The sequence below is a fragment of the Panthera leo genome, chromosome B4 (genome assembly GCF_018350215.1).
Source record: "Panthera leo isolate Ple1 chromosome B4, P.leo_Ple1_pat1.1, whole genome shotgun sequence".
Lineage (NCBI taxonomy): Eukaryota > Metazoa > Chordata > Mammalia > Carnivora > Felidae > Panthera > Panthera leo.
Window position 1 is genome coordinate 45,978,484 of NC_056685.1, and position 12,479 is coordinate 45,990,962.

Below are 12,479 nucleotides of genomic sequence, written 5' to 3' on the forward strand. Positions count from 1 at the left end.
AATTAATTTTGCTTTCTGTGACATAGTTTGCTTATCTCTAAAACAGAATAATCACGTGTTCAAAGGAACTGTGACCCCACCAGAAAGGCTCAATAAAAGTATAAACTATCGGCAGCTCTTCCTGCCTATGGGTCCTGTCCCCGTGTTTTAATAAAATCATCTTTTTACACCAAAAAACCCCGAAACAGTATAAACTATCAAATTTCAAATCTCTCACAGTAAAAGCAGAGATATTAATAACAGTGTCGAGGCAAAATTTTACAGAGGTGGGAGTTTTGAAAAAAAAAAAAAAAAAAAAAAATGAAAGAATCCCCCACTGCTGGCAAACAGGGTATTTTTGCTTTTCACGTGCTAATACAAGCCAATCTGGGAGCTAGCTTTATGGTCAGCCCAACTCTTTCAATTACTCAAGGGGAAAGGTTAAGGTACCTCCCCCCTTTACAAGTAAGTAGCACCTGTGGGGTGCCTGGATGGCTTAGTCGGTTAATCATCCAACTCTTGATTTTGGCTCAGGTCATGATCTCACGGTTCATGAGACTGAGCCCCACAGTGGGTTCTGTGCTGACAGGGCAAAGCTTACTTGGGATCCTCTCTCTCTCTCTTTCTTTCTCTCTCTCTCTGCCCCTCCCCTGCTTGCTCTCTCTCTCTCTCTCTCTCTTTAAAAATAAATAAATAAAGTAGCACCTGTAAGTCACCAACAGGTAAATTAAGATCTTTGATTGCTCTTTTAGAGAAAAACCTCTTTTCTGGGAAGTTAGAGCACAGTTTCCTAGCACTACCAGTTAAGAGCATATAAGCTGTGCAGGCAGGCAGACCTTAGTTCTACTACTGTTACACCTGTACCATTAAATACGGTGGCCTGGATCACTATGGATTCCTCTATTGGGCACACCAGCTTCACGTGTGTGAACCTTTTCAGCAAGTCCGAGCTCCTCCCTCTTCTTTCTCAACGAAGCTGCTCCAGGCAGCCACTGACGGGGCAGCCTGCAGTGTGTGCTCTTAGCCCTTCTCCTCACCATCTTATTCCCACCCCCATCCCTCCAGCCAGAGGCTCTTCTTCAATCCAAGCTCAGCCTGAGTCCCTTTCTAGTATGCCTCAGTAAATACAGTTACAAATGTGAAATAATCTAGGAAGTATCAGCCTTCCTGAATGTGCCCAATGACTACTACAGAACAATTAATACACTAAGAAAATCCGGCTACACTTCTGACAAATCCTGTCCTATCCCAGGTCTCCCGGATCTTTGAGGAACAAGCAAGTGTGACAACATTTACATCTTATGGCAAATCAGTAACATCAAACAAAACAGCCCTCCAGAAGCTAATGCAAGTGCCACAGGGAGTCACACTGAGAATGCTGTACTTCCTTTCTGGAAGCAACAGCTGATGGGCAATCGCGATTTCTCCAGCTGCTAACAAGAAACCCTACAATGAAGGATATTTTCAAAGCACCCACCTTGTTGAGGACATCTCGCTGGCAGCCAAGATAAAGATTGGGAAGAATTCGGGTTGGCCCAATGTTGGCAACAGGAAGGCAAGGCTGAGAAATGCAGGTAGGGACTACAGCAGATTTTCCTTCACAGAGGCCAGGGAAACAACGGGAGAACTCCGCAAACCCACCTAAAAATACACATAAAATTACTATGCCATGCACTAAGATAAAAATCAGCCTTTCGTTAACTGCTCAAATATAACTCTAACTGGTTAAAAAAAAAAAAGTCAAATCCCACAGATGCAAGTGGACAGCACTACACACGTACTCCTGTCCACAGCGGTCCACCACGGAGCCTGGCATACAGCCCGGCAGTGAGCCTTGGCTTACAGGGCCACGATGGGGAGCCGTACCCCTGAGGACACCTAACTGGACCCGTCTCTTTCTCCCTCTCTCCAACCTCACCTACCCTACATTTCTTCCCTGCCCTCAGTCTCCCAAATGAATACTCTCCTATGGAACTTAAAGAGGATTTAAAATAAGTAGCAAATAGGGGTGCCTGGGTGGCTCAGTCAGTTAAGCAACTGACTCTTGATTTTGGCTCAGGTCATGATCTCATGGGTTCATGAGATCAAGCCCCGCACTGGGCTGTGCACTGACAGCATAGAGACTGCTTGGGATTCTGTCTCTCCTTTCTCTGCTTCTTCCATGCTGGCATGCACATGCTCACTCACTCACGTGCTCTCTCTCTCTCAAAATAAATAAATATTTTAAAATAAAAAAAAAAAAAAGTAGCAAATAAGCCAAGACAACTACTCAGAGAGGTGAAATGGGATATAAAAACAAAACAAAAACAACCATGAACTGAGGCCAGATGTTATTTCTTCAAAATAAAATTGATCAAGTTAAAAATGCTAGAGTTAAATTTAAATCTTCCTACTATGTAGGTTTTTTATGTCAAAGGGATTACAGACATATGCGCCCCTACTCTTGCAAATATTCTCCACATCAAGTCCTTGAAATTCCTGGACAGTTAATCAAGGTTCCTATAATTACCAGTGACTCCTGGGATCCACTGTTCATTTTGCTGAGCACTATGAAGAAGTGGTGACAGACCCTAATTTCTTAGGGTATGTGAAGGCCTTGTGGCAAGATTCCTACACCCAGAAGAATCCCGTTTTTCCTAGTCCAGTCCTTACTATGATCTGCTCTGTGACCTTCATTAAATCACCATCTTGCCATTTCTTAATGACAAGACATCTACCCAACCATTGGAGGCACCCTCACCCCCTCTGAAAAAGAAAAAATGAATATGGTCTTCCCTGGGTTTTCCAATATAAATATTCCTTGCTATTCAAATCCAAACCCAGAATCTAAAGATTCTGATACATTTTTAGAGAAATCTTCTCCCAGCCAAACCCTCATTACTCACCAAGTTCAAAGTCAGGAAGCAAAGAGATTTGGATCACAGGAAATACTTGTATATTTTTAGTACTATTTAATTAAAAAACAATTAACATGTTATTAGGACAGGGCAGCCCCACTTTTACCTCTTTAATCAGGCCCTAAACAAGATCTTAAAATCTCACTGAACATTTATCTCCAGTTCTTTGAGTTACATTCTGTTAGTCTTTAGTCCACTTCCAGAAGCAACTAAAACATGCCCTCAAAAACTGCAGACATGCAGGGAGCTAGGAGGGGAGAGTATGTCATCCCTTTTATCCCCTATAGTATGTTCAACTGAAGTTGAATCTGCTGGACTCCTGTGTCTACTGTCTGTACTCAATACAGGTTCCACAATGCAGCAAGCTAGGATGGCAAGGGGCCTGTGACAGCTATGGTACCCGCAAAATGCTGAAGTGTCATTCCTAGCCTCCACCTAAGTGTCTGTGCAGTTTTTACTCATCAGCAGTTCTTAAGGTAACCTGATGGAAAGGTAGGCAGTTCCATTACAGAAATCCCATACTCCTTCATGTGATAGATGAGGCCCTCAGGATGTGTTCCCGTATAGTTTCATGGCTTCATTACTTACCATTTCCAAGCACGGCCTCCAGCCACACAAAACCCACTTTCATTTCACACTCTGATGCTGTTCTCTTATTCAGGATTATCACCACCACTACCATGCCCTGTGCATGCACACGCAGCAAGCAAAACGCAGACAAGCCCCAAGACTGACGGCAGAGAAAGAGCACAGGCTGAGTTCAGATACATTTAGGACCCAGCCTCACCTGGGAGGCCTTCCTCCACCCTGGATCTGCAGCTATTTGTTTAGCTACATCTTGTTAGGATTCGCCAGAGACGCAAAGCGAAAAAAGCAATGCTCTAAGGTTACATTTCCCGAAGTGTGCTCCAAAGCACTAAGGTCCTACAGGAAGTTGACAGACAAGATACTGGTGCAAAGAGTAAGAGAAATACTGCGTATCATATTTCCCTGGGAGAATCACAGCACATATTAGCATATTAAAGACTCCAAGGAAATGAGTTTAATGTAACTCAAATAAGTTTCCCAAACCATTCCCCCCACTGCCTAAAATCTATTTATAGTAAGGGCAATCGCACTTGAGGAAATGTTACACAAGGGCCACTGCAAGTAATGAAATGGAGCCAGTCACAATTCCTACACCTATGCTCATACAGCATAACCCACAGGGAACCTCAAGAAAGCGGTCAACCTACCTTGGCCTATGTATAACAGTGTCACTGATTAGTATTTATAATTTTGTTTCTATTAGTGTTCTGTTCCTTTTCAGTCTAAGTGCATAACACAGTTATTTAAGGTGAGGTGTGTTGTTTTTTTTTTTTTCCCCCCGGAAAGTAGTTCTTCTAACAGTAAGTGTTAAAGGGTCTCATCATTCTTTATCTACCTTACACCTACCCAACATAATAACTGACAGGCACTATTCTGATTACAATTTAATTGTAGGAGTTTAAATATTAATAAGCTTCTGTTAACTTCTCTGGGTCCGGTATTTCTCCACAGAGCTGTTCTCAGATTTTTTTTCTATCGTGGCTCTAATACAGTTCATGTAATAGCCTCTCATTTAAATCTAACAGAACAATATTTCAGTAAATATTCTCAGAGAAAAGAGAAACAATCCAAGGAAACTCCAGTTGAATTCCATTTTAAATTTATAAGTAATAAGATAAACAAATAATACAAGTAATCAAAGAATTACTTAACAATAATTGTTAACGTTAGCAAACACTAATGTTTGGTAAGCGACAAACATTGCTCTAAGCACTTTAAAAGTATTTATTCAATCTTTGTAACTATGAAGTAGGTGCTATCATTATTCCCATTTTACAAATAAGAAAACAGAGGTTCAGAAAAACATAGGGTAATAACTGGCAGAATTAGGATATGAGCCCCAGCAGTCTGGCCCTAGAGACTACACACTCAATGGCTGTGCTATATCATCACTTCTCCAAATACTACGAGATTAACTCCCTCTTAGGATATGGGGACAGCCTTGCTGATTTCTATGGGGTCCTGCCCTCACTAGCCGTGGCCAGTCAGGTCTCAATACCAGGCTGAAAATGGCCATGGGCCTCTCCCAAACTGATGGCAGAGCCTCATTTCCCCAAAGCTACATGGTTCAAAAGCTTCAATGTGGGAGAAAAAAAAAGGGCAAGATGTCTGACATAACCAGAGACACAAGAAACTCTAAATGCACTTTGCATGAAACCAGTAACAGAATTGACAGATGAATTAGTTAAAGTATAAATACAGTCACTGGTCTGTTCAGGATCACAGTGTGCAAGGTGGTTGTGAAACTGAAAGCTGTCTTGAGGACTTTCAGGCCATCCTCCACAAAGCAACTCTCAGAGGGGACACAATTTGGCAAAAACCACAGAGTCAGTCACTGTTGGCTGTTTGAGGTCCGGCCTTATCACTAATTACTACCATGATCCTAAATCACTTTTAACTTTTGAGTATCTCAAAAGTGAGTGTGGCTCTAGAAAATTCTAAGAGAACAGAAATAAGAGCAGGAAACCAGTTTTTAACCTCAAAACAAAACAAAAAAGCCAAACAAAAACAGCAATAACACACGGTAAGAACACATTATAAAACAAAAAGAAATCTTTTTTACCTATCTTTTCAATGAATCTCTGGCACAAACCTGAATAGCCTTAAAATACTGAACAGATTTTACTAAAATCAGAGCATACAGTGCTCAGTCTTGACTGAGATGTCCCAAACCATAGTCGCTTCCAGAAAACACGACCTGAGCCAAAGAGTACATTTTCCCTGATCTTTATCTAGGACAATGTTCCACTCTGCTAACACCCTCCTTCATTGACAGTTTTTTCCATTCAATGACCTTTCATTCATCGTTGTACTCTAGTGACCTCAGTTTCATTTCATTAATTAACAACAGATGAGACACTGCCTGATTTCCCCGAACTCTTGAAAAACTATCTGTGGCCTCATCAGCAACTCGGTTTTGAAATATGTCTAAAATGTCCTTCTTCCTCTTACAAACCAGATCTAATAGGAAGAAAAATACAATTCATCTATGCAAACTTTTCGTTACAAATGGCTGACAGATACAAAACCCATCTTATTGGCCCTGTCACAACCCTCCATGGTCCCACAGACTCCACGTTAGATTCCATTACAAGAAGATGCAACATCAGCACATTATCCTCCTCTGTTGAAAATGTTTTAAAATACCTTTTAAAGTTGTTAAGGATTTAACTCCCCATCCAATCTCACCAAATTTCTATCCCTAGATTTTACATTATCACCTGGGAATGTAGAAAATGGAAAGTCGTATAATCCATATGAGCTTCCCTAAGACAGACCTGAGTCTGAATGGAGGCTTCCACTCTTCCCTGTATGCTGAAACACTTGTTTTTAAGAGGAAGGAAGACATAAGGGGCGCCTGGGTGGCTTGGTTGGTTGAGTGTCCGAATTCGGCTCAGGTCATGATCTCACGGTTTGTGAGTTCAGGCCCCACATCGGGCTCTGTGCTGACAGCTTGGAGCCTGGAGCCTGCTTTGGATTCCGTGTCTCCCTCTCTCTCTGCCACTCCACCCCCCCCCCCCCCCACCCCAAGCTCATGCTTGCACTCTGTCAAAAATAAATAAACTTAAAAAAAAAAAAAAAAAAAAAAGAGGAAGGAAGACATTCATGCAGATGCACCTGGCCTGCAGAGAAACGCAGACAAGGAGACCAGAGGGTAGACATGCAGATTTGGACTCTACAGATCTGGATGGACAGGCAGTCAAACTACAATTTCTGTTAGTCTTCCACAAGTCCAGCCAGTAGAATGCAGGTTTATACATAAAAATGTACACGTTACTTTGGACACAGAAAACATCTGGTGTAGCTTAAAGGCATTCATAATTATGTATCACCTTATTCTAATTCAGCCAAAAAAACTTCTTCCTTAAGTGACCTACCTCCACAATTCTAGTCACAAATACCATGTAAAAAGTCAATGTGAACTATCATTTAATTTTCAGAGAAGAAAAAAATCTGCCAAGTAAAATAAAATACATATAACAACTCTACTAAACAATTCCAATTAGTCACTCTTTTCTCTTCCCTCTGACCCTTGCCACCAGTTATAAATCACAGTTTTTTTCTTAACAAGGAATATTTGTAATAAAACAAAAGTAGCACTTTACTACAGCTTAGTGATGTTACATAAATGTTTAAGCCTCAAGTTCTAAAAATGGATTCCCTAGTCTTTCTAACTAGAGATGAACGTCAATTCCATTACTGTCAAGAGCGTTCCCTGCAGGGAGAAAGGCAGGACTTCTTCACTTCCGGCCACTCATTAGAGCACTATCAGCAGAGCCACCCAGGGTGGGAAGAGTTACAGGCAGCTCCCCTGCATATTCTGAATGGATTCCACAGCTCTACATAGAAACAGTGCTTATACAAAGCTCTACTTCAAGACAGACTTTTCTAAAAAGTCAATGCAAATTAATTTTTATATTAAATTTTCACAGAGTTTATATAGCTTCAGTTTTTAAATATAGTCTTCATGTAGTTCAACCTTTGTAAAACAAAGACTCCATTTTTGTGACATAATACAACCCATTCACTTCCTTATTCCAGAATGCATATGAAGGATTTAAGTGAAGTATACCTGCACCTGTAGAGAACATTTCTCTCCGTACTGAAAATAAAATCTGCTACTTTGCTATTGCACAAAGTAGGCAACCCTAATATTAAAAACTAAATTGCTGGGGCTCCTGGGTGGCTCAGTTGGTTAAACATCCAACTTCAGCTCAGATCATGATCTCCAGGCTTGTGAGTTCAAGCCCCACATCAGGCTCTGTGCTGACAGCTCAGAGCCTGGAGCCTGCTTTGGATTCTGTCTCCCTCTCTCTCCACCCTCCCCCACTCACTCTGTCTCTGTCTCTCTCTCTCAAAAATAAACACTAAAAAAAATTATTAAAAAAATTAAATTGCTGAAATGTATGTTTCAATTGTTGAACTGTTATTTTGATAATAAATATACATTTCACTTCACAGTGAAGTGATTGATTCAGGCAAACTTTGTTCTCTAGCCACTCACAAAAAGACTCAATTCTTCCAGGGTCAGCAGACTATACACATGGAGAGTTGAAGCTAGTTAAATAAAATGAACAAGAAAATGAAGGCACCATAATTTCACACCCCTACAGAAAGCAAACAAAAATAAGTAGCTGTACTATTCCAATGTATATAGGTTCGTCTGGGTAAGCCAAGCCACACATGATTGATAAATCATTTCTGAGAGGGTAGAGACCATGGCATATTTTTCTGAACAACCTTAGCAGCATTCCTTCTTTGTCTTATTTAGCCAATCCTCCATGGAGCAGCACTGACGAGAAAAATCCCTAAATAATATAAGGCATTAACTTTAAGCTCTTATCCCCTTCACTCTGTGTCCACCAGAGCACAGACCAAGAGGAAAGCGGACAGGTACGCGCTGCTGTGGAGACCATCCAGGAAGCCCAAGAAGTAGCCTACGTCTCACAAAACTTGCCCATAAATGACACCTCCAAAAAAGCTTACTCTGCATCACTCTATCACCTCACCCAATCAGGGAATGAAAGATTCTATCTAATCTAATTTGGGGATTAATACACTTATCGCCTAGACAGAAAAAGAATTTTAAAGTTTCAAAGTACTAGCAGGAAAAAAAAAAACCCAAATACTATAATAATGCAATTCTTTTGATTCAGAATGTCTAGATCTCATTATTCCCCAAGATCTAGATCTAGATCAATTAGCAAAATTCAGAAGTATTGTTTAGTAAAGAATTCTCAGAAGATGTAGAGTGATACCTATTTTACTGATCTTTCAAATTGGCAATAGAGAGCCACACCCAGAAACTCCTCTTAAAACACCCATGACACACAGCGAGGACTCCTAATAAATGCCCTCACACAAACAAAGATTTTTCTAAAGAGTGCAACCAGAATAACCAAACAAAAGGAATATGGCCAGAATCCACCACTCACTGAATAAAATCAACAAGTTCTGTAAGAGGGAAGCCAGATTCACAGAGGCAGCCCTGACTGATCCTGCAGTAATGTTAAGGGATGAAGACAACAGCAAGCAAGCAGTGTCCGGGGACTTCCCGAGAAGTAAGAATTTAGGATGCCTCGTCAGCATGGATAGGAAGGTTATTTAAGAAACCGTATTTGCTCATTTCACCTGAAAATAAAGATCTCCAAGTTTGTACTGTTTGATGTCCCCAAATCCAATCTAACACTTTCAACTCCCTTTGGTCATGTTTACTTGAAAGACTTACTAACACCTTTAAAATAAAGTCAAGGCCAACGCCTCCCTCGCTTTCCTTCCGCATCCCCATCCATGGTAGCCCCAGCCTCCTGGTCAGCTCAGCAACATCCAGTTGCTATGCCAACACACTGACTTTCCTTTCAGTCTCTCCTACTGTCCTGCCTTTCCATTCTCCTGCCGCCCCCTGGTCCAGGACCTTCATACCTCACTCAGATAAATTCAGTAACAGCTCTCTCTCTGATCCACTTGTTCTGTTCCCAACTCATGTCCAATCTGCTGCCAGATGAAGCATCTTAAAATAAAGTTTTGATGTAATCTCTGCTCCCAAATATCCACAGGATAAAATCTACGATTGTGAGCAGACATTCAAGACCCTTCCTAATCTAATCCCAATCTATTGTCCAATCTGATTTTCCATGCCACCACCCTACATGTAAAAGGAAAAATCAGTCTTCTCTTTTCCTAACACACCTTTGCTTTCCAATCTTGAGCCTTTGGCAATCCAGTCTCCCCAATCCATTTTGTATTTCCTTCCAAACCATAGGCTAGCCCAGGTCATACCTCTTCTACAGAAGTCTACCAAGGATTTTTTTTTTTTTTTTTTTTTTTTTTTTTTACCATAACTAATAAAATACATTTCACAACAAAACCTTCTGAACACACAGGTGACACCAGTGGCAGCCAGACAGACACAGACAGACAGCTCTGACAGAGCTCTGGAGAGCTGGCCAGGGGTCTTAGGTCGATGCTGGGGGGCCAGGTCCCAGAAACAAATTTCAGGATGCTATCTTCCCTTACTGAGTTGCTCTCCAACAGTTTCAATACTCTTCTGTTGCTTAAAAAAAAAAAAAAAAAAAAAAAAAAAAAATCTTTCCTGACCAGTATATATATGGTCCTGCCAACTTAGAAATTTCATAAAATTTATGGCAACCATCTGGCAGTAAGTATTTGCCACTGACTTGGTAAGTGTGAATTATCTTTGTGTGTGTGTGGTGACCTCTATTTCTCCAGCTTTACTACACTGTGAACTACTTGTGGATAAGAATTATGTCTCACACTCCTTTGTAATCCCCTCAGCATTTAGCACAGTGCTTGGCACATAACTGAAATTCAATAAATGTTTACTGAATCCTTCCTTGTTACAATGAATAGCTGTTGATGGACACAAGTCTTGTATATTTTTGGTGCTCAAAAGGATTTCCTGATTCCATTCAAAGCCTAAAGCTATGCTGGCATGGGCGGGGGCCCAGAATCTGCTTCCTATTCTTGGACCACAATGCCCTAGAAGACTCTCAGGGTGACAGAGGCAGCACAGGGCAAGAAAAACTTTTTTCTGCTACTACAGAAAAAAATGTAGAACCAATGAGTGCTACTCTGGTCATTGACAAGCAATACTGAATCCTTACTGTGCTTCCTCCATACCCAATCTTTAGTGTGCTTCTGACTCTACATGAAAAGTAGAGAGAAAAAATTTTTTCTGATGTCCATAAGTGGCTCAGAACTCCATATGATCCAGAGAGCCCAATCATACCTGAGGGGTCAGAATTCCAATAATGACTTGGAAGGTCCAATAATACCCCCGGGCTCAGGGTATCAGGGCACGTCCCTTAGGAAATTAATCAGACCAACTACAATTAGGACCTAGATAAGGATGAAGTGGCTGCTGGGCAGGTTTTACAGTGATCAATCAAAGCAATGGGTGAAGTGAGATTATAAATTGGGAGATAACTCTATGAGTCAAGAGGAAAAAGGGGTATGAGTCTGGTCTCAAGAGAATGACTCTTAAAAATCAAATTTGACTAACTTATAAACTGTCTATGAATCACCATATAACTCATCTCTCATGCCATTCTACGTGAAGCTCCAAGCCTTCTGAGCTACCCTGTAGAAGGCTCTCCCAAGGACTACTTCCGTGTATTTCACTATCAACAGTCTTCTTGGCCAACTGCACAGCCTCCCTGGAGACTTCACAAAGTGGTCAGGAAGAAAGGGATATCTGTTCAGTCAACCAAACAACACTAGAGGCTACTGGAATCACACTTAAGTTAAAGAGATTTAGTGAGCACCTACTGTGAGCAGGACAGGGCACTAGGTGAAACAGAGGCCCTTTCTGGAATGGAGAGTTTAGTGGGACAAATGCTAACCAAATAATTAGATGAATAATTAACTAATTATAGGCAGGTGGCCAAAGGAATGTGTATCACAGAGAAAACCAACTTTGCCTAGTGGCTAGGGAAGGCTTGACAAATACACTGACTCCAGCAGGAAATGTGAAAGGAGTGGAGGACAGGAGGAGAGGGCGTCTGCGAAGGCCCAGAGAGACTGTCATCGCAGGTTTACAGCACCTGAGAGGAGGCCTACAGAAGTGAGATGGAATGAGGACTTACATGGCATGAGATGAAGTTGGAGAGGCAGACAGGAGCAGCCATTACAGGGCCTTGTGAGTCAGTTATGGATTTGGGAATTTATATGAAAAGCAATGATGCATATTAGACCAGGGAGTTATATAAATCTGGATTACATTAAAATATAAAAGTACAACTTTGGCTCCACTGCGACTGAGGGATTCTGGGGGCACAGCAGAGGACAGGAGAAGACTAGTTAAGAGGCTCTTGGAGCCCTCGGGGAGAGGGAAATCTTGGCTTGAGAGCTGGTGGCAGAAGAGGAGGAGAGCAGATGCTCCGTGAGGTCAGAGGACCTGGTGAGTGAGAGGTGGCAGAGGCTGCAGCCAAATCCCTGAAGGCTCACACATTTGTCCTCCTGGTTTAAAGGGCTTGTGTCACTTGATTTCATTTTTTCTCAACTCTCACTTCTCCCCTTTGCAAAAGAAATCCACTCTAGTCCCCCCACTACCCTCTTCAAGTCGATGTTCAGTCCTGACATTTTGAATCATGTTTCTCCTCCCCTCGATCAGAATGCCAAGGTCTGACCTCCACCAAATCTTACTCCTCTTCCCAGGTTCAACTACAATCCCATTGCCATAATCAAATCTTCCCCAACCTCCACAGGTGACATTCCATCACCCCGATCACCATATCACACGGTACAGCGCATGATCATGTGCTCCTCTCTTTCACCAACTCTAGGCATGTTTCCCCAAATTAATCGTTAGGTTCTCAAGGGCAGGGCCGAGTCTTTTGCTTTTCTGGTAGCTCAGCCCTGGGCCCAAACACAAAAGTGCCCGTGAAACACTGAGAAGTTAGACTGGATGAAAAGTCCTGGATCTGGCGCTTCTCCAGAACCACAGGTGACATGACCAGGGCCAGGGAAAATGGAGGCCACCAATGTCATCTAGGG

The 12,479-nt window shown here is 41.8% G+C and overlaps 1 protein-coding gene across 11 annotated transcripts in view; it reads right to left on the reverse strand.

The window, feature by feature from the left end:
* The window catches only part of DUSP16 (dual specificity phosphatase 16), an 89,258-nt gene that overhangs the window by 23,938 nt on the left and 52,841 nt on the right, over positions 1 to 12,479 (reverse strand). For all 11 annotated transcript variants that reach the window (XM_042945825.1, XM_042945833.1, XM_042945828.1 and 8 more), the window contains one exon: positions 1,457 to 1,620. In XM_042945825.1, the coding sequence (XP_042801759.1) occupies positions 1,457 to 1,620 (164 nt within the window). The remainder of the gene's footprint in view (positions 1 to 1,456; positions 1,621 to 12,479) is intronic.